We start from the raw sequence: 23,490 nt of genomic DNA, 5'->3' as shown, positions 1-23,490 counted from the left end.
AACAGTATCAAATTTAGAAGCAAACAGGAATAAAACAAATAAATTAAGTCCATTTTATTATTAATACACCATAGTCTTCCCCTGCTCTTTATACAAACAGGTACTAATCCCTTAGAAAAATTAAATATTGGACATATCAATCTAATTCTGTAGAAATGGTCTGGAACAACTCAGAAGAGGACATCAGTGGTGGTCAGTGGTGCCAGGACAAAGCATTGGCATGGTTTTCTGGGATTACAGAAATATCCATTTGGAACCACAGGCTGAGGGGCTTGAGGAAAAATGTTCAGCAGGTTTCCTAACCTGTTTCATGTATCTGTCAGTCATTTCTCTGCAGGAACTGCCTAAAATCATAGGAGAGATCCAGTTCAGATTCAAAATCCTGACACGGCCAGCACCGGGCAGGCCACAGCACAAAGCACCAACAGAGGCCCAGGTGGGAGAGGATGCTGAGGATCTGCCTTCTCTGTGCACTCACAGTTGAAGCCACCCTCTGGGAAAGAGAAGGACCAAGACACCGGCATGGCTGTCGACTGATGGCTTTAGCAGCCACATAATCCTTCCTTTGATGTCCAGGGTCAGTGAAGTCTGCTCCCACCAGGGCTGGGAATAGATGTATGAAAAAGAATCTCTCTGTGATCTTTCCTGCAAAGGAAACAGCAATAAAATTTATTACCCAGTCACGACGGAGGAATTCTTGTAAAAGGGGTCTCAGTAAAGAAGAACCTTTGTGTGCCTTTCCCTCAACTTTGGAGAAAGGGTCTGTGTGGAGAACAAGGCTGGGCTGGCCACGTCCTGCGGCCACAGGGCTGGGTTTATAGTCATACCATTTGATGGCTAGCTTTGCTCACACAGGATTATGAAACCAAATGGGTTGTAATTTAGGCTTCACTTACAAGGCAGATGCAAGGAAGAGATTCCACTTTAGATCTGCATTCACTCTCACTGCCTTCACAAAATCTAAAACTGCGTGGTGAAGAGGTAGGCACTGCCCATTACACCTGCAAGGGACACACCACGCCGGGCGCTAACTGCATCCTGCCTCTGTACGTGCCAGTCAGTTCTTCTGTGTCAATTTACCTTTGGGATCTTACCCACACCCACACCACATGGACACATACAAATGGCACCAGGGGAGCCGGCGGGTGGGTCCTGTCGCTGGACGCAGGTCTGTCTCTGCATGGGTAGGTCTGGGCTCAAGGAGCCTCCGGCACTTACAAACGGGAAGTCTTTTTGCTCTAGGGCTCGACTCCTGTTCCTGCTGAACTGAGCCAGTGTGTGAAATGAGAACTGATATCAGCTCAGTAGGCACCGGAGGACGGGTCCAATCGACAGCCCGCAGCAGCAGTGCCTCGCTGAGCTCTGCCTCGTCGTCCACTAGTGGCTGCAGAAGACACAGAGACCTAGACTACAGACACAAGAGAGAGTTCACCATGCTCATGAGACCACAACCAGGCATCTCCTCTGAACACACCCGGCCCTGCCCACACACATTACACCACGAACATAGTTTCAACAGACTTTCCTGATGGATTTGGCCTTAGTTTTTCATAAGTATCATTTTCGTAGCTTTCAATACATTTGACTTTTCAGACAGATGATTAATTAGTGGACTTTATTTCCGTAGAAACACTTAAGCACTTCCGGAATATTTCTTGCACTCTTTTGATAGGAGAAAGTGCGTCCTTCAGCCAAGTGGGTCTCATCCTCCAGAGAGGTGCTCTCCAGACCTAACCACTCCGAAGTGGCATCCCCGTCAGCAAGGCCTCTGCCCAGCAGCTCCAACTTAACTGCCCCCATCTCACCTTCTCTTCAGGTGCAGAACTTAGCCACTGTGAACAAAGCGGAAACCAAACACTGTTCACCAATCAGCTAAGCTCTGCACCTTGTCAGAGAGGTCATCGGTCTGGGCAAAACTAAAGGGCCGGAGCGCATCTTCTGTAGTCGCTGGTGTCTCATTTCCAAAGGAGAGCCATGAGATGCGTGTGCTGTCCCAGCTGCAGAGAGAGCAACTATGGTTTCTGGAGGAGCAGCCAAGGTCGTGGTTGCGTGGTAATCCCTGGCAATGTGATTTTAATCTTAAGTCACAAATCAGCATGCCAGGAACCCAAGCAGCCAGAGCAGTTGAGAGCACCGCCGCCATGCTCGCCGCTCACCTCGCACGCATCGCGCCACTGTGGACACAGGCCACTCCAGGCCTGTCAGGTCACCACATAGGTTCTGTTTTGTTTACTGTTCATTTAGTTGGTGTCCTAGAGGTATAATTTTTAAAATCAAAAGGACTCAGAGACACTATAAAAGGGTTGTGTGAGAATTAGTGAAGAAGGTGGCCCTGGCTCAGGCAGTTTAGACAAGACCCTCACACACAATGCACTGCTCCTACGTGGTCAGGGACCGTCCTGGGCCCTCACTCGGGTTCGGATGGGTTCCCAACCACTGAAAGGAGCAGCCTAGAAAGTAGACCTCGCCACTGCTCATGGTGCAAGCAGGGGACCCCGTGTTTATCTAGAACCAGCTGGCCAGGAAAGGAAGGGCAACTTCAGAGGGTGGCAGGGAAAAAGCACACTGTCCCTGGGAATACTGCTCTGCTGTCTGGGGCCAAAGAAAAATGAAGAATCTGAGACTGCTAAAGTGCTCCAACGTTTGGGGCAGAGGAAACGACCCAAGGAATAATCTGCCTTATTGACCTCTGGTGATTCAGTGTCTAAGGCATCTGAATGCTAACCAGAAGGCTGGCAGTTCAAACTCACCAGAGACTCCTTGGAAGGAAGGTCGGGCTACTTCTGTAGTGATACTGCCTTGGAAACCCAAGGAGGGGTTGCTATGAGTCAGATCCGACTTGATGGCAGTGAGTTTGGTTTTTTTGGTATGGTAAGCAAACTTCAAGAAACATAAAACTCCCCATGAAATTAAAAATCTAAAGAGAAATATGATTTATACTGACTACCACATGAAGTTCGCAACCAGATAACTGTGCCACTATTTCTGCATTTTAAATTGACCCTTCTTGACTACTGCCCAAAACTGCCCGGAGGTACAGCATCCGGGGATGTGTCTACAGACAGCGGTTTCACCATGAGATGTACAGTCCCTGTAATTGTGTCCACTACTTCCTCTTCCTGGCAAAAAGAGCTCCTGACTCTTCTGGAAGAACAGGGTCAAACTTTACAAAACTTTTTTTCTCTCTCTCATCAGTATTACAGGTTTTTTTTTTTTAGATAAATAAGATACTTAGACATATTAGAAAGACATAGCTTTTTAAGACCAAACATTATAAGCAAAGTAAATGTCAAAAAAGGGTTAAGAATATCAGCAAAGAATAGTAAATGTCTATTAAAACTGTATTTGTAAAGAAGCTAAACAGCAACATGAAAAATGCTTGAAATTTGATGCTAAGTTTTTTTTAATAAAAGATACAAAATTAAACACGTTCTATTATATTATGTGAAACCTTGAAGACACAGATTTATAAGCTCTACTTACAAAACTTTATGTACCACTGCCAAATTACTTTTACAACTCAGAAACTCACATTTAGAAATTGTGAAATAAGTCTAATGGGACAATTCCAACCTCAATTAGCAGAGCAAGCAATTTAAATAATGTAGGGCTCCCACTGCAAACCCTTTACCTCCAGGACAGTGGGGCAGCAAAGGGTAAGACCAGCTGTCAGGACGAGTGGTGCCACCAAGCAGACGCATGCTGCAGGCCAGCTGGGGGCTCGCACAGTGCATTAGTTAGGCCCAGACAGGCTGCAGCACAACCTGAGAAACCCCAGCCTCACACAGCCCAGAGCAGATAATGTGCGAACAAAGTGCAGGACTTGGCACCTGGCAGTGCATGCCTGTGGTAGACCTGACAACTGTGTGCTACATCCCACTGGGCTTCCCACACAGCATCTAGGCCTACTCAAGGTGTTTGTCGTGATTTCTGGTTCCCATATGACAAACTCTGCCATGGCCACAGCATTGCCTACAAGAGCCATCTTGTTTTGACACAGGCAGTTGTGGCTTCCCTGCTGATGCTCAGGTGAGGCTCTGGGGACTCTGGGGACTCAGGTGCATGAAGGCACCTGTTCACCCCTCTCCACAGCTGCCTGTGCAAGAGCAGAGACCAACGCTGCAGTGGTCTTGGCTCATCGCTTGGCTCCTAAGAGGGATATGTGGTTAGAACCAAACCAGGGAGAAGGAAAGGAGAGAATCACCTCTTTAAAACAGCATCTCAGCCACGACCTGGGCTGAAGCTCTGTCCATCTGCTCCTTGGTCAGCTCGAAGCACTTGCGGGCAAGCTGTTGCTGCCGGGCGTCCTCACTCACCATCAGCTCCCCATAGAGGTAGATGCCCATGGCCTGTGAGGGGACCAAAGTCCAGAGAACAGAGATGAAAGAAATTAAACGTATGTGCATGCACATGCACGCACACGTGTACACACACACACACACACAGGCATACTTGTCTCACACAAACCTGCTGGTCTAGAAATTACAAAGACCACAGAGAAGAGTTATTAGTTGAGTAGTTGTACTTCCTGAATCTGCATTTTCAATCCCCTTCCTTCCTTGTTCTCAACCCACACCCTAAGGAATTCTTAGCTATCACTGTATCACCAGATTCTGATCATTTAACAGATCATAGTGAGGAGTGAGCATGTCTACAATGGAGGCCTCCAAGAATGCGCTGGAGAGAAAGGTCCCATAGTGACCAGCACAGGAAAGGTCAAAGTTGAACATCACCCAAAGACCCATGTACATGTTACAGGACATGGGATTCCTCCAGCAGAGAGCACAGTGGGTGGGATTAATTCATGGAATCTACAACCTACTAGGGAATGAGAAACACCACCTCACACTGTAGCCACAGGTGGAAGCATCATGACACTGCTTCTGGCAAAACTGCTCGCTCCTCAGTGCAGCCTAAGCCTTTCCCCTCTGGCTTCTCCGACCACCACAGCATACCCTGGCTTTTCTGTTTCAAAAGCAACGCTGCAGAGATGTACCATTTGCACTTTTCTACATTTTCAACACAGCCAATTATGTTCTTGGAGAGCAACGGGCCGCTCTGGTTCTGCCTTCCCTCTCGTACCACGCTTAGCTCTGCTGCAGTAAATGAAAGGAAGGATCTTGGGGACAGTGCTAGCTAAAAACGGAGTAGTTAGAGGTTCTAAATGCTTCCCTGAAAAGAGCAGAAATGCAAAGATCATGGCTCTAAACATACTGCAGTTAACTCTAGTTTTCAGAACAGACCTTAAGGACACACTTGTTCTATTACTTTGCCTTCTGAGGCTCCTTCTGTCTCTGCCCCTGTTTTCTCAAACACCTCTTGCTCCATTGTGCAAATGTGACATTTCTTCTGGTACAAACTCATGTACTTTTCTTTGTGAGAATAATGTGCCCTCACTCGCTGGCTGCCCCCAATCCTCAGAACCCTCTCAAAAGTCCTTTTGTCTGCCCTGCCCCCACTCCCACACCCCCTCAAGCATCAGCTCCATCCTTCAGGCCACAGAGCCTGACAGCCCTGGTCCTGTCACAGGAAGGAGATGAAGGCTGACTTCTAGTACCAGAGACAACCCAGCTCATGCAGCACCACAGACATGCACACAGGTGTGGGAGCGGGTGCAGTGGTCCAGAAGCATGTAAAGGAGGGACAACGTCGTGATGCACACTGGAGCCACGTTATCAGCTGCCCAATGGACAACCCCAAGCCCATGAATGTTCCTAATTCTGTGAACAGCCCAGATCTGTGAATGTCCCACTTTCACAAACACACTAAATACTGTACTAAATACTCACATACATCCTTCCTATAGGCTCCCTGGAAGGAGGCTACTCTCCCTGGTAAACAGAGAGGAAGGCAGGGGTGTGGCCTAGTTCTTAGGTACAGACACAGAGAGAGACCTCTCCAATCAACTGGGCTCTCGCATCTAACCCTCACATGAACTGTAAATCAGGACCACAACAACGATATGAGCTACACACAGCTTTACTAAGCCACAGCTCATACTGACAGCTGACAGAGCTAGAAGTGCAGTGAGGTCTGGGTACTTGGTCCACTCAGCTAAAACCGAGGGAGCTTTTTGGATACACAATTCCATGCTCTAAAGGGGAGCCAAGAGAAAAGGGAAAAACAGCTCCAATGTGTGTCAGGTAAGATCCTGCTGCTCCTTAAAAGTCCTTGGAAAATATTTAAGTATTTGTTATGAAGAGCTGTCTACCAGTTGGGGACCATATGTTAAGTACACTGGACAGGCAAGAGTGGGTGGCATTTAACTCCGCACACCAGAGAATGGAACTCACCTGGTCCCCCTGCAGGAAGTCCTCCACTTGCTCATATGCTTTTGTGTACTTGTGCTTGACAATGAGCTCACACCACCGATGGCGAACCTTAAGAATATAAGAAATAAGATCCAGTGAGCAACAAACTAGTGTGCTTGATGACTTTAATGAAAAAGAACCTCTTGCATTATACAAAGTTACTCTCTGGAGTATATCAACCTTGGTAACAATGACACTTCCAGTCGTAAATTTCTTTTTTAAAGAAAGAAACCATATTCCTATTTAGTAGGACTGTTAGTCAATTTTAGGGGAAAAGAGGGAATGTTTCAGTGAGGTGTCTCATTGTTTTTAAACATGATTCTGCAAGAAACATAATAAATGCAAAACGTAATTAAAAATGAAATGCAAATCCCCCACCAGGCTGCTCATACCCCTTGTGATGTTTTTTTCTAACACCACAGCCATTTGGTTTTCTATAAACTGATTAGGAGTCCGTGAATGGCGCAAACAGATAACGTGCTTGGCTGCTAACTGAAAGGCTAGGGTTTGCGTCTACCCAGAGATGCTGTGGTAGGGTAGTTAAGGTTGACTGTCAACTTAGCTGAGCCATGGTTCTGAGTGGCATCTGCTGTGAGCAGCTAAGTAGTTGCCTTTGGGGGTGTGGCCTGCTTCAGTATATAAGAATTATATAAGCAGCAGCTTTGAGAAAGGTCTTTCGTTTTGGGGACATTTGGATCCTGCATTTGGCTGAGTCTTCGTCTCCAGTTCCTGGACTTGAACCAGTGATCTGCTGATCTTGGATTGTTCCTGGACTTGAACTAGTGGCTTGCCATTTTACCTACCGACCTTGGGTTCAGCAGCCTTAGCAGCCAGCAGCTGAGTTAGGAATCACCTCTCTAACTCCAGTGAGCTTGGAATAAGAGGCAGAGCTGAAGCTCAAGGTTGGGGAGCCCTCACCCAGCCCCTAGAGCTGGCACTCTGTATTTAGACTTCTAGCCTCCTAAACTGTAAGATAATAAAGTCCTGCTTGTTACAGCTATCACTGGTGGTGTGTCTGCTACAGCAGACCTAGAGAACCAAGACAGACGTCTCTGGAGAAAGGCCCAGTGATCTGCTTCTGAAAAATCAGCCACTGAAAATTCTCCAGAGCCCAGTTCTGCTGACACGTGGAGCTGCCATGAGTCAGAACTGATTTAACGGCAACTGGTTTTCTAGGTAATAACCAATTTGATTTACTATTATTGATTCTAACAACAAACAGAATAAAAAGGTGCTTTCTGTCATCTTTCTTACACACAAAAAAACAACACAGCACAAACTACAGCGTATTTCCTAATATGATGAGGCCCACAGGACGCTCTCCCATTACTGGATGAAGATCCACAAGATGGCCCAGTGAAAGAGGCTTTTTCACAACAAATATGAGCTCAGCATTTCCACTTCTTTTACTGTTAAAAATAGTTTACTGTCAAGATTAATAAGAGATGGAGTCTTCTGACCCCTGGAAGCTAACATGGCATCCAGGAAGGGCAGACACCCCACCCCCGAGAAGGGCAGGACAAACAAGCAAGCCTTTTCATCACGAAGATCTGAAAGCATATCAATATTTCAATGACAGGATGTTTCAAAGACATCACAGAGATGACTGTGAGCCTGAGAGCCTCCCAGATACTTCTCTTTGGGTTTCTCTCAGAGACAAAGACAATCCTTATTTTCCCCCATAGATGCTCCAGAACACATCATTTGCACGGCCGCTTGTTAACCACATGGAATGGGGATCTTCCTGAAAAGCAGCAGCACAGAGACCCTTGTCTCAACATTCCCAGTAATACTTCCCAAAGGGAACACTGATGGAATATCCTTCCCTCCAGATCACTGAGAAATTTTTATAATTCTTGAAGAGGCTGTAACATACTGTATCAGATTCCTTCCTAATTTATAATGCCAGGGAAGTGGAACTGTGTGTGTCCAGACCTGCAGCCACAAAGGACTCAGAAGCAGGTCAACAGTAAGGAAGCTGTGCATTCTACATATCTGCTTGTGTTTATTAATTTAGTCCCTGTGTGACGCAAGTGGTTACCATTCACTGGAGACTCAAGTCCATCCACAGGTGCCTCAGAAGCAAGCCCTGGGGATCTGTTGAAAAATCACCCACTGACAAACCCTCAGGAGCACAGTTCTACTCTGACACACATGGGATCTCCAGGAGTTGGAGTCAATTCGAAGTTTAGTCATCTTCAGTCTTTTCGTCATTGGTCAGACTGAGCAACGTGGATGCTGCATACACAGATGTCAGCACCTGGAGCCTTGCAGGCTCCCAGGGGTGTTCTCTCCCCAGGGTCTTAGTCTTCATCGTAGCCCCAGCGCTCTGTCCCCAGGTGCTGGTGGGGCCCTTCGCCTGAATCTGCTTTGCCTCTCACAGCATACTGGCATGGGTGTGGGCAATTCTTGGTCCTTCATCTGCCTCTAGTACTCTTATCAGGACTGGGAAGGAGTTTGCTTTTCTAGGATGAAGGCCACATTCCTTTTAGGTCTCTCTGTACTCACTCTCAAGGGAAGCCCAAGGGAATGATGAAGGCCAGCCTGAGCACTGACTTACAGCTGTGGGTGGATTTGCTTTTTGAACGTATAAAACAGAATGCCATAAGTCTTTCCTACTCCCTGAACTGGTGGGAGGTGCCCTGGGCTGTCCGCACCAGAGGGGCAGTAGCAATGGCCACAGGGCTCTGTAGGAGACACTTTCATCCCTGCCTTTCTCCTCTCAGGCCAGGAGGTAGTCCTGCCCCAAATCTCCTCCAGGGGACCTGCTTTTTGAACGTATAAAACAGAATGCCATAAGTCTTTCCTACTCCCTGAACTGGTGGGAGGTGCCCTGGGCTGTCCGCACCAGAGGGGCAGTAGCAATGGCCACAGGGCTCTGTAGGAGACACTTTCATCCCTGCCTTTCTCCTCTCAGGCCAGGAGGTAGTCCTGCCCCAAATCTCCTCCAGGGGACCAGACCTCTGTCCAGCCTCAGGCTGCAGGAGACCAGCCTAGACAGGGGAATCACATCCTAAACTAGACGATGGGGTCCAGTGCAGCACCTGCCCTGGATGGCAGCAAGCAGTCAGCTCCCCACAGTGGAAGGGAAACTAGATTAGGACAAGCTGGGAACAGAGACTATGAAAAATGCAATGGCTTCATTTTAGCTCCAACCAGACTGACAGTGATCTCAATTACATGTAAAAACTGTTCCTTGTACTAGAATTCTTTTTCTAGATTAAGACACATCCCTGTCCCCAGAGACTACTGTATCAGTTTGTTTTATACACACATACACACACACAAAATCTACATATCTACATACTTTCTCTCCCATTTAATACAAATAACCATATGGCTTGCACTAATCTGTACCCTGATTTTTTAAATTTAACTAAAGAATAACTTAGACCCCCATTGATGGCATTTTGTTTGTATGAAATCCACCTTATAAAACAGGATGCCATGAGTCTTTCTACTATGTAGTAGAAAGCAGCGTTTTCATGTCATTTCAGATGTAGGAGCATTATCTATACATAAGCTCTAGGATGGAGGGTCTTGGGTCAAACCGCAGGTGTGCCTCCCATGACAGGTCTTGCCACACTGCCGTCCATGAGGCTGCAGGGACCACAGTCCCACTGCCCTGCACCATCACCACCACCAGTTACCGTACTTATGATAAGTGAACAATGGCATCTATGGAATTAACCTCAAATGCTTTTGAGTTTAAGGAAGGGACTATTTTTGACACAGGCAGGGGCCTCTTCATGTCCTGGCTGGCCTCCCCTCGGGGTTCACTGGGACCAGTGGACAGGGAGCAGGTGAAGATGCCTCTGGGGCAGTTTAAAGCTCATCTGAGTAAGGCAGAACACTTGTCCACAGGCATAAACTCTTTTCCAGGAATTGTCTGTTTACTGGACTATTGGCTTTTACTAGTTAATTTGCTGGACCATTACTTTCGAATACTAGGGAAACTAAACCAAACCAAACCAAACTCACTGCCGGAGAGTCAACTGCTACTCATAACGACCCCTCCTTGGGTTTCCGTGGCGGCATAACTATGGAAGTAGATTGCTCCATCTTCTGAGGAGTGGCTGGTGGATTTGAACCATCAGCCTTCTGCTTAGGAGTCAAATGCTTTAGGCACTATGCCACAAGCACGCCTACTAGGGAAATTAGCTCTTGTTTTAGATTCAGTTGCAAATGGTTCCTGCAGTCTGTCAATCTGTCTTTTTAAGTTTATTCATGGTAGTTGTGCTATGTAAAAAAAATTTGAGTTATGTGTAGTTGAATTTCTGAATTTTTTCCTATAGCTTCTTAATTTGTTTAATGTTCTATGGGTGTAGACATGTCAAAGCTCAAGTTGTACACTAGTCACATCTTATAGCACTTCAATTATGTCTCAATGGAACTGAAACATATAGTGAGTTTTTAAACTTTGACTAAAATTCGTAAAAGTCACTTCAAATTTCTGCTAGGAATCACCTGAACGTCTAGGGCCAGCCAACATTTTAGCTAAATACATCAATATGTCACACCCAGACAAAGAAGTGAGGAGGAAGGAAGGGAAAGGGAGCGTGGAAGGAGAAGGGTAAGCACAGCAGGCAAGCAGGACGGGAGTTAGAAAGCAGAGGAAAGTGAGGAAAAGGCATCTGAGAGTAACAAGACTGGGAACTTGCCGGCCCCGTGGGCAGGCACACAGCTTCTCCTGTGTCTCATACAGACACACCCTGAGACTGCTCTGTAACAGCCTCAGAAGCTGCCTCACACCTGGGTGCCCTTTGTGTTTGTTTACCAAGCACACTCTTATCTGCCTCCTCATTGAGTCATCAAGAACTGAGAGTAGGTGAGAGGCAGTGTGGGCCAGGCAGGGTAGGAAGTGAATGGGGGGCAGGCCTACCTCCAATTGCCATAGCCTGCTCCTTGTTTCCTCATCTGCTAACTGAAGAAAGTAACTCACCACCTCCAGTGGTGAGGTGAGGATCACTGGGGACCTGAAAAGCACTCAGCACAATGCCTGATGATGATAATGATGGCCAAGAGAAAGCATGAGTCTCTGGGTTCTCCCAATGACATCAAGTCTTGCATAATATAAAAGTGTGCATCTTTGGTCATGGGGGACATCAAGCTCAATTGGTATAATGTACTACATAAAAACACTGCTCTATAATCTGCTTTGGTGAGTAGCGACTAGGGTCTTAAAAGCTTGGGAACAGCCATCTAAGATGCAAGAATTGGTCTTTCCTCCTCTGGAGCAAAGAAGAATGAAGGAAATCAAAGACATATGAAAACAATTAGTCCAAGGGACTAGTGGACCATGAGAACCTCAGCCTACATGACTGACTGAAGAACTAGATGATGTCCGGCTACCACCGTCAAACCATTCAGAAAGGGATCAAGATAGGGGATCTTAGATAGTTTCAGAGAAAAATGTTCAACAAAACTCAAAATCATAAAAAGGACCAGGCTTACTGGTCTGATAGAGATTGGTGAAACTTCTGAGACCACACCCCCTAGTCGCTCACTCCTGTAGCTTCTAGCCAAACAATAGACAGAGGTACAAGGTGAACAATTACATCAGGTAGGTACACTCCTTAGAAAAATCAATCACGGGAGATGAGAAGGGCAGCATTTGCACAGGGAGAAAGCTCAGAAGGCAGGAAGGGATAGGAAAGGAGACGAGGAAAAGGTAACCACGGGGAGGAAGTGGGAAGAGAGCTGTTACATTGTGGGGATTGCAACCAGTGTCACAGAACAGTGTGTGTATGAACTGTTGAATGGAAAATGCATTTGCTCTGTGAACTTTCACCAAAACACAGTAAAATAAATAAAGTGTTTTTAAAGTTAAAAGCTGAAAGGGGTAGACACTCAGCTTCTGTCATCAGTTACAGAGTTTCCCTCTTATATTCTAGTTTTAATATGAACTCATGGATTAGTATCATAGGAAAACAAAAAAGAATTAAATACATATGTCTAGCTAACCAGAAAAAAAAAGTAAATCTTTGAATACTTTGATGCAATAAAAATTAGTTTGAAAATCTGCTTTTCAAAATGATCAGTTTGAGCGATCCTCAATATATTGTGTGGAACTAACCTGAAAAATGAGGCTGGCAGGAAACAACCTAAGTGCCCATCAACAGAGGAATGGATAACCAAACTGTGGTGCATACATACAATGGAATATTATGCAACATTAAAGAATAATGTAGAATCCACGAAACACTGCATAACGTAGATGAATTTGGAGGACATTATGCTGAGTGAAATAAGTCAATCACAGAAGGACAAATACCGTATGAGTCTGCTATTGTAAAAGGTCAAGGGATAGTTTATATATGGAAGGAAATTTTCTTTGCTGTTTACAAGGATGGGAAGGGAGGGGAGGGAAACTTGCTAGATAGGTTACAACAACAACAACAACAAAAAGAACCCCAAAAAGCATATAAACATATATATTACACATACGAGCTCTGGTAGCATAGTGTCTAAGGCACTTGACTGCTAACCAGAAGGCTGGCGATTCAAACCCCCAGCCACTCCTTGGAAGAAGGTTGGGCAATGTACTTCCGTAGTGATACTGCCTTGGAAACCCAAGGAGGGGTCTGACTCGATGGCACATAACAACATATATTACATACATACAATACACATACATACATACATACATATACATACACATATACACACACACACACACCCCAAAGATTATTAGTGGCTGTGGGGAGGCGAAGCTTTTGTTTGCGGGGCATTGAGTTTATGTGAATGGTGGTAAAGTATCTTGGAAAAGGATAGCAATGTTGCTACAACATGAAAAATGCCATCCATGTCCCTGAGCTGGAAATGGGGACATTGTTATGTTGGTGAATGTCTTAGTGTGTATGTTTTCACCACATTAAAAGTAAAAAAAAAAAAAAAAAAAATCTTATGAATGAAAAAAAAAAAAAAAAAAAATGCTGGCAGATGTGGGCACTACCCTCACTTAGCACACAGTTGAGTTTTCATACAGAGGTGCCATGTACACAGCTGGGGCAGGATTCCAGAAATTTCCACAAACCTATGAGCAGTGTAATGAGAGTGCAGACAGACATCAACACTCTTCAGGACTCTGGTTCACCCTACAGGCTTGTTCTGTGGGGTCTGTATGCAAATGGGAAGCTTTAGAGTTTGGGGTGGGAAGAACAGAGGGCAGCTATGTGGAGCCATTCATGTCAGATCTACAGGTGATGATACAGAATTAAGACCTTGAATTGCCCATGTAAATCTCAAAGGGGTGTGTGTGTGTGTGTTTGTATGTGTGTTTACTTAAATTTTACTGTGTTTTCCACAAAGTTACTTCAGAGAAATAAAGTTCTTATATATACAAATGTTCCCAGTAGCTTTTTTATTACTGCATAGACTTATATTTCCAAGGTGATTTTCAAACTCGTCTTAAACATAACTTTAACTTTTAATAAAAATGTTAGCTTCAATCCCAAAAAGATTGAAAAGAACATATATATGTTCCATAAGCAGTTTAAGTCTTCAATTCAGGCAGAAAACACCTTTAAATTAAATAATCATACTCCCCTGTGGGGCCCTAGGTTCCTTGGAGGTAGAGTTTGAAAAGCAGTGTCTTACGCTTTAGACTTAACACTCAGCAGATTAACTCTGATAATGCAGCCAATACCTTCCAGCTTGGTTATGGTGAGCATCCTGTGTCATCAACAAACTCCGTAAGTAACTCAAGGTCAATGACAGGAACAACCACATTGTTGTTAGACCTCTTCTTCCACAGTAATACTGGAGCCAAGGTTTAGTTGAGTGCATATTCACCACCATGCTTATAAAAAGCACCTGTGGTTTCCTTAGGCAGCTGCTTCTTTCCCTCTTTTATTAAACATTTAAAGATTATAAAGAGACAACTTTACACAGAGAATCCAAGGAACATGAAATTCTAGCTATTCAGGCCAAATTCGCTTCTAATATGTACATAATACCCACTGCCATGGAGTTGATTCAGATTCATAGCTACCATACAGGTCAGAATAGAACTGCCTCAATAGAACTGCCTCATGAGGTTTCCAAGGCTGTAAGTTTTCACTGAAGCAGACTGCCTATTTTTCTCCTGTAGAACAGCAGTGGGTTTGAACCACTGACCTTTCAGTTAGCAGCTGAGCAACATTAACCACTATGCCACCAGGGCTACTTGATATGTACATCACAACAATCAATATGGACATGCTATTTTGTGTTTTTCCTTTTTTCTACTTGCCCCTGTTGGATTTACTAACTGAATTTAGCCCATATACTTTCACTTTAAAAACAACTATAGAGTATTCCAGGAATCCCTGGGTGGTGCAAATGGTTAGCGCGCTTGGCAGCTAAACGAAGGCTGGAGATTGCAGTCTACCCAGAAGCACCTTGGAAGACAAGTCTGGCGATCTACTTCCCCCAAAAAATCAGCCACTGTAAACCCTCTGGAGCACAGTTCCACTCTGACACACGTGTCACCATGAGTTGGAGTCAAATTGATGGCAACTGGCTTTACAAAATTACTCCTTTCTGTTCGTAAGTATAATGTAATTCCATTAGTCTTTCAATGTTTTTAATTACACCGGAGAGTCTCAAGTATGTCCCAGTAGCTTTTAGCCTTTTAACAGGAAGGCTGAGCCAGGGTGGGCAGAGGGGACTGAGGACATCTGCTGGGACACAGACTAGCATCACTGGGCAGCCCCATCCAGCATACTCCTGTTTCCCTGAACAACCTGACACAACCGCGTACCTGAATGCAATCATCAGCCTCCGTCTGCTCAGCTAAGGAGTCAACACAGAGGTGTGTCTTATGATCTTTCCAGTGCACACTGCTCTCTGAAATCATAATGTCTACTTCTTCACTTGTTTTATGTCTTTACTCACATTAAATTGCAAGCTTGATGAAAGCAGGAGCCTCAGCAACCTTTAGGTCACCCCCTGGTCCTACTGCAATGCTTAGCACATAGTATTTGCTTGATACATATCTTTGAATGGCCACTTCTGAAACCTCTGAATGCTTTTTAGCTACCCTGAAATTATAACACACAGTTGGAAGCTGTAAAATGCTTTGAAAAATGCCACCCATCCTATTTATGACAGGACGCATTCCTCTTTCTTTTTAGTCCTTTTGATTTTGAAATTTACTGTTCAAGGAAAAAAAATCTGTACAGGGAACATGATCTGGGAAGCCCATTAAACCTCATTTAGAGTTCCATTTTATATCTGTAAACAGAAAGGCCAAGGCTCATGGTTTTTGTAAGTTAATAAGTCTAACATTGCAATAAACAAACCTGCTTTTTCAATTTGTGTCCTTAAATTAGATTTAACTTTGCTTTAAAGTGGGTTTATTACTAGTGAGAGAAGCTGCCTGGGAGCCTTACAGAGCCCCAATAAGGCAGACGTGACTCCCAAAGCTAAGTATCTTGTTTAGGGGCATCTATAATGGGTGAGGATGTCTGGCCTGCTCATTCTCATGAGAGAAGATTAAAGAATGGTCAACAGTATGGTTGTCACATAGGCTTTTCAGTATATATATTTTTGATTCTATCACTTATCCTTTTCTCTTTCCCTTCTGCTATTCTCTTTACTCCCAAAAGGTGGGACAATCGTAACTTAAAAATAAAATTTAAAAAAAAATCATTCAGCTTTAACACTTTCAAACTAAGCAGAGTAGAGGAGCCCTGGTGGTGCAGCAGTTAAGTGCTCGGCTGCTAACCAAAAGGCTGACAGTCTGAACTCACCAGCTGCTCCACAGGAGAAAGATGTGGCAGTCTGCTTCTGTAAAGATTTATAATCTTAGAAACCCAGTGGGGGCAGTTCTACACCGTCTTATAGGGTAGCCACGAATCAGAATCAACTCGATGGCAATGTGATTTTTTTTTTTTTTTTTTTAAGGGGAATAGAAAATCACTCTATTTTGCTGTTGTAAGGCTAGGTTAGTTAATCCCTAGGCCTGAGAGAGTAAGTGAGGAATCAGAGACTGTCAGTTCTTTTTCCAAGGCTTTCAATGGCCTCAGGTCTGTATCTGAAACATTTTGTCTGTTAACTGGTTAAACGAGGGCTTCAACAATGTGTAAAACAGGGATCCTCTCAAACTGGCATGGGGACCAACCACCACACTTGATCTGCACATAGAGAATGCTGGTGAGGGCCAAATAAGACAACAAACGTAAAGTAGTCTAAGAGAGGTGTCCTTGCACACATGTTCTTTCAAGTTCTGACCTTTCTTCTGGGATATGCTATTTTATCTAATGATATTAATGCTATTAAAAGATGCTGGCTCCAAAAAGGATAGTTTGGGAGCCCAGCTTGAAATACAGCATAGTTTGTCTTCCTGCCCAATCAAAACTGCTCATTAAATGTCCACACATTCTGAGACATAGTTCTGTAACCAGGATGTAATATACACTCTTGACTTCTTTCTTCATTGTGTTACAGTGTAACACATGACCGTAGAAGCAGGACTTCTCCTGTTGATTGATTTAACAGCCAGGGATTAGACCTGAGTTTTAAAGGGACACTTGAGCCGTCTCTGGAGCCTTCTCTCATTTTCACGAGAGGCAGGCTCGATTCTGGAGGGCCTCATGAGGTCAGCTTTAGGAGGTGAACTCTCCTGAAGGAGTTTTGCTTAGAGAATCCAATAACCTTGTTGTGCTATTGCAAAATACCCTGAGATCTAGGGAGAACCTTTATCCAACAAGTAAGCATTGAGTATTGAGGACAAAACGGTGAACAAGACAGAAAAGCTCCTAACTTCCTAGCCTGCAGGTCAGTAGAAACGCTAAGAAAAATCCAGTAAACCAGCAGGTAGAGAATCACACAAAAGGTCATAATGGGGCATGAGGGTAGAGTGGCCAGTGAAGCCTCTCCAAGAAGGGGTTATACAAATTAAGACCTGAAGGAGGGAGGAAAAAAAAAACAGCAATTGAAGGAAGGGATTACAAGCACCCCCCCCCAATAATTTCTATCCATATTGTGAGTTCCCATGAAAAAATCTAACCTTCTCTTCCTTCTCTCTTCTTAATAGCTATTTCTTTCAATACCCCTTCCCACAGGAGCTTAAGAATGGACTTTAAAAAATAAATCTACAGAACACAGTTCCCTGTGGTTCAAGGCTGCAATGAAGCAACATGTAGTTCAAAAAGCTTTAAAAAATCTGTTTCTAGTGCCACTTCATAAAGTTTAGTTGGTCTCTGTGTTTATGTTCCCAGACACCTATACAAAATGCCACCATCTGCACCAAAGTGGTGAATCCTTCATTTGTAAATCTTCATGATCCTGGATTCGGCAACAACTTCTTAGACATGATACCAAAAGCACAAGCAACAAAAGAAAAAACAGATAACTTGAACTTCATCAAAATTAAAAACTATAGTGCTTTAAAGAACACGATCAAGAAACTGAAAGGACAACCCATAGAATGGGAGAAATTATTTGCAAATCATATATTTTATAAGGGATCTTTATTCTAAAACATATAAAGAATCATTGCAACTCTACAAAAAACAAACAACTCAATTTAAAAATGAGCAAAGCATCTACCTAGACATTTCTCAAAAAAAAAGTACAAAATGGCCAATGAGTATGGGAAAAGATGTGTAACATCTCTTCATTAGGGAAATGCAAATTAAAACCACAATGTGATACCAAAGAGAGATAATAACAAGTGTTGACAAGGATGTGGAGAAATTGGAACCCTCATGTACTTTTGTGCAATCACTCTGGAAAACAATCTGGTAGCTTCTCAAAAGATTAAAGAGAGTTACCATATGACCCAGAATTCCATTTCTAGAGAACTGAAAACTTATGGTCACACAAAAGCTTGAATACAAATGTTCATAAAAGCATTAAACAAAATAGCCAAAGGGTAGAAACAACACAAATGTCTACCAATGGATAAACAAATGGAATGAAATACTGATATATGAATGAACCTTGAAAATGTATAGTAAGTGAAAGTGCCATACATGGAGATTATTCCATCTACATGAACTGTCCACAATAGACATATATATATATATATATATATATGGACAGAAAGTAGATTAGTGCTTGCCTAGGTCTGAAGGAATGAGCCCTGGTGGTACAATAGTTAAATGCTCAGCTGCTAACTGAAAAATCAGTGGTTTGATCCATCAACTGCTCCATGGGAGAAAGATGTGGCAGTCTGCTTTCATAAAGATTATAGCCTTGGAAACCCTAAGGGGCAGTTCTACTTTGTCCTATAAGGTCATCTGTTATTTGGAATCCAGTCAATGGCAAGGGAACTGTTACTGATTTAGGGCTGAGGGAATAGAGGATTGGATGGTGATAGCCAAAATGTTCTAAAACTGATTGTGGTGATGGTGAAATACTAAAACCCACTGAATTGTGTACTTCAAGTGGGTGAATTGTACAGCATGTAAATTATATTTCTAAAAACACCCAAGAGTCAAGATGAGGAAGATGTTTCAGCAAAAGGATGCTATTTTAACATAACTACCGGCGTCCTGACCTGGAGACAGGAGGAGATGCTCTTGCTGGGCTACTGGTTTCTGGCTGACCCATCTTTTCACTGCTTGGGACTTCCAGGACTCAACCTGGGCGCCTGGGCCTACCTACACGTAGGGAAGTCCAGTTGGTCTATGGAATACAGCTCCTTGTGGTACAAGACTGCAGTAAAGCAACATGTCCAAGCAGCTTTAAAAATTCATTGTAGGGCCATTCCATAAAGTTTAGTTGGTCTCTTCTGTGTTTGTGTTCCCTAACATCCATACAAAATACATCATCTGCACATAAGTGGAGAATCCTTTTGTTTGTTAAATGATTTGTGCTCGAAGCAATTGTTTTCTCTTTGCTGCTGGGTATAAGCCACACATTCAAATATGTAAGAGGCATAACGTGTCCTGAGATCCTCTGGGATCTCTAGAGTGCCCACTCTTCAGGGGTGGAGTGCACACAGAGGATGTGATCCACTCCTGGATCTTCTGGAAAGCTCCCTCATGTGGTAGGAAGAACCTCCATTCCATCTGTGGTGCCTTAGGTGCCACAAGTCAAAGGCCAGACAAACCAAACACTCAAATCCTGGTATACCAAGGTACTACCAGGCAAAGCAAGGCCTATAGGACAGGCACAGAGCAAAGAAAAGCAACCTGGGAGAAACAACATCTGAGAATGTTGGCAAAAGTGAGTCCTCTACTTCAGGAGACTGAAAGTACACTTCCACCACTCATATGTCATTTTGTTATTCTGTGGTGACTTGGGTGTTGCTGTGATGCTGGAAGCTATGCTACTGGTATTTCAAATACCAGCAGGGTCACCCATGGTAGACAGGTCTCAGCAGAGCTTCCAAATGAAGACAGACTAGTAAGAATGATGTGGTCAGGTCCACTTCTGAAAAAATCGGCCACTGTTCAAGGTGAAGCTAAAGAAAGTTAAAAACAAGTCCATGAAAGCCAAAATATGACTTGATTATATTCCACCTGAATTTAGAGACCATCTGAAGAACAGAGCTAATGCACTGAACACCAATGACTAAAGACCAGATGAGTTGTGGGATGACATCAAGGACATCATACTGAAGAAAACAAAAGGTCATTAAAAAGACAGGAAAGGAAGAAAAGACCAAAATGGATTATCAGAAAAGACTCTGAAACTTGCTCTTGAATGGAGAGTAGCTAAAGTGAATGGAAGAAATGATGAAGTAAAAGATCTGAACACAAGATTTCAAAAGGTCGCTCAAGAAGACAAAGTAAATTATTATAGTGAAATTACAAAGACCTGGAATGAGAAACTCAAAAGTAAAGACTATGCTAAGCATGTCTCAAGCTGAAAGAACTAAAGAAAAAATTCAAGCCTTGAGTTGCAATACTGAAGTATTCTATGGTCAAAATATTCAACAATACAGGAAGCAACAAAAGAAGATGGAAGGAATATACAGAGTCACTGTACCAAAAATAACTGGTTGACATTCAACCATTTCAGGAAGTAGCATATGATCAAGAACTGATGGTAATGAAGGAAGAAATTAAAGCTGCACTTAAGGTATTGGCAAAACACAAGGCTCCAGGAAGTGACAGAATACCATTGAGATGTTTCAACAAATGAATGCAATGTTATAGGCATTCACTCATCTATATCAAGAAATTTGGAAAACAGCTACCTGGTGAACTGAGTGGAAGAGATCTGTATTTGTGCCCATCTCAAAAAAAGGTGATCCAACAGATTATGGAAATTACTGGTTATCATTAATATCACACACAAATAAAATTTTTCTGAAGATAATTAAAAAAATGGTTGCAGCATTATATTGACAGAGACCTTCCAGAAATTCAAGCTGGATTTAGAAAAGAACATGGAATGAAGGATATCACTGCTGATGTCAGATGATCATGGCTGAAAGCAAAGAATACCAAAAAGATGTTGACTTGTGTTTTATTGACTACGCAAAGACATTCGACTCTGTGGATCATAACAAATTATGGACAGCACTGTGAAGAATGAGAATTCCAGAACATTTAACTGAGTTCCTGAGCAACCTGTACATAGAACAAGAGGTAGTCATTCCAACAGAACAAGGAGATGTTGTGTGGTTTAAAATCAGGAAAGATGTTCATCTGAGTTGTATCCTTTCACCATACTTATTCCATCTGTATGCTGAGCAAATAATCCTAGAGGCTGGACTCTGTGAAGAAGAAAGTGGCATCAGGATTGGAGAAAGACTCATTAACAACCTGAGATATGCAGCTGACACAACCTTCCTTGCTGAAAGTGAAGAAGCCTTGAAGTACTTACTGATGAAGATCAGTATAGGTTACACCTCAAGATAACAACAACAACAACAGCAACAACAAATCCTCACAACTGAACCAATAAACAACATCATGATAAATGGAGAAAAGGCTGAAGTTGCCAAGAATTTCATTTTATTTAGATCCACAATCAATGCCCACAAAAACAACAGTTAGGAAATCAGAGACTGTATTGCATAGAGCAAATCTGCTGTGAAAGAACTATTTAACGTGTTCAAGAGCAAAGATGTCACTTTGAAGATTAAGGTGCCTCTGACCCAAGCCACTATCTTTTCAATCACCTTATATGCACGGGAAAGCTGGACAAGAATAAGGATAGATCACAGAAGATTGCTGCATTTGAACTGTAGTATTGGCAAAGAATACTGAATATGCCATGGACTGTCAGAAGAATGAGCAAATCTGTCTTTGAAGAAGTACAGCTAGAATGCTCTGTAGAAGTGAAAATTGCCAGACTTTCTTTCTCATATTATGGTCATGTTATGAGGCAGACTAGTCCCTGGAGAAGGATATCATGCTCGGTAAAGTAGAGGGTCAGTGAAAAATAGGAAGACTGTCAATGAGATGTATTGACGCAGTGGCTCCAACAATGGGTTCAAACATAGCAATGATTGTGAGGATGATGAGGACTGGGCAATATTTTACTCTATCGTGCACAGGGCTGCTATGAGTTGAAACTGATTTGACAGTGCATAACAACAACAACAAGGTACGCTTCTGTTGTTGGAAGTTTAAGTCCACCCATAGGTGGCTCAAAAGAAAGGCCTGGCAATCTACCTCTGAAACGTCAGCCATTAAAAACCTTACGGGGTACAGTTCTACTCAGACACACTTGGGGATGCCATGAGTTGAGTAGGCTTGATGGCAACTGGTGGTGGGGGAAAGGTTCACTTTACATTTGGGTATGGGACAGTTTACGACTGCAAAAGAAAACAGCAGTGTTCAAAAACAACTATTTTTTTTGGTGTGCATTTTTAGTACAAAAATCTACTACAAAAATATGCAAACCAATACGGTAGACAGATTTCAGCAGAGCTTCCAGACTAAGAAAGACTTGGAAGAAGGAAGAAGCCATCCACTTCTCAAAGAATTGGCCAGTGAAAACCTTATGAATAACACTATTATTGGAAACCTTTATGAATAGCCCTGAAACATTGTTTGATATAGTGCTGGAAGATGAGCCCCTCAGGTAGGAAGGCGCTCAAAATGCGACTGGGCAAGAGCTGCCTCCTCAGAGTAGAGCTGACCTTAATGATGTGGATGGAGTTAAAGCTTTCGGGACTTCCATCTGCTGATGTGTCACAACTCAAGATGAGAAGAAACAGCTGCAAAATTCCATTAATAACATGGAATGTATGAAGTATGAATTTAGGAAAATTGGAAGTTTACAAAAATCAAATGGAATGCATAAAGATTGATATCTTAGGCATTAGTGAGTTGAAATGGACTGGTTTTGGCCGTTTTCAATGACAACTCTATGATCTACTATGCCGGAATGACAAAGTGAGTAGAGGAATGGCGTGGTATTCATCATTACAAAGAATGTTTCAAGAGCTAGTCTGAAGTGCAATGCTGTCAGTGATAGGATAATATCCATACACCTATGAGGAAGACCCGTTAATATGACTATTATTTATACTTATGCACCAACCACTAAAGCCAAAGATGAGGAAATTGAAGATTTTCACCAACTTCTGAAGTCTGAAATTGACCAATTATTATAATGAAATGTGCAAAGATCTAGGGTTAGAAAACCAAAAGGGAAGAACACGCTCAGCCTTTCTCAAGCTGGAAGAACTGAATGAAAAATTTAAGCCTCAAGTTGCAATACTGAAAGATTCTATGGGCAAAATACTGAATGATGCACAAAACATCAAAAGAAGATGAAGGAATACACAAGAGTCACTGTACCAAAAAAAAAACAAAAAAAACTGGTGGATGTTCATCTATTTCAGGAGGTGGCATATGATCAAGACCCAATGGTACTGAAGGAAGAAGTCAAGGCTGTACTGAAGAAATTGGAGAAGAACAAAGCTCCAGGAATTAATGGAATACCCACTGAGAAGTTTCAACAAATGGATACCATGCTGGAGGCATTCACTCATCTGTGCCAAGAAATTTGGAAGATAGCTACCTGGCCAACTGACTGAAAGAGATCTATATTTGTACCCATTCCAAAGAAAGGTGATCCCACAGAATATGCACATTATCGAACAGTATCATTAACATCACATGCAAATAAAAATCTTGCTGAAGATAATTCAAAAACAGTTGCAGCAGTATATTGACAGAGAACTTCCAGAAATGCAAGCTGGATTCAGAAGAGGATGTGGATCCAATCTGCAACCTATACAACTATGAGACCAGAAGAACTAGATGGTGCCCAGCTACCACTG

At 43.1% G+C, this 23,490-nt stretch overlaps 1 protein-coding gene across 1 annotated transcript in view; it reads right to left on the bottom strand.

Annotated features, from left to right (window-relative positions):
* Positions 1-4,208: 4,208 nt before the first annotated feature.
* The window catches only part of AOPEP (aminopeptidase O (putative)), a 540,041-nt gene continuing 520,759 nt past the window's right edge, over positions 4,209-23,490 (bottom strand). The window contains exons 14-15 of the mRNA XM_007939143.2: positions 6,294-6,380; positions 4,209-4,349 (exon numbers count right to left, since the gene is read on the bottom strand). Coding sequence (XP_007937334.1) covers positions 4,209-4,349; positions 6,294-6,380 — 228 coding nt within the window. The remainder of the gene's footprint in view (positions 4,350-6,293; positions 6,381-23,490) is intronic.

Source organism: Orycteropus afer, unplaced genomic scaffold (assembly GCF_000298275.1).
Source record: "Orycteropus afer afer isolate SDZICR_OR568_19922 unplaced genomic scaffold, OryAfe1.0 scaffold00005, whole genome shotgun sequence".
Lineage (NCBI taxonomy): Eukaryota > Metazoa > Chordata > Mammalia > Tubulidentata > Orycteropodidae > Orycteropus > Orycteropus afer.
Note: the sequence above shows the minus strand (reverse complement) of the source record. Positions and strands in the feature narration are given on the sequence as shown.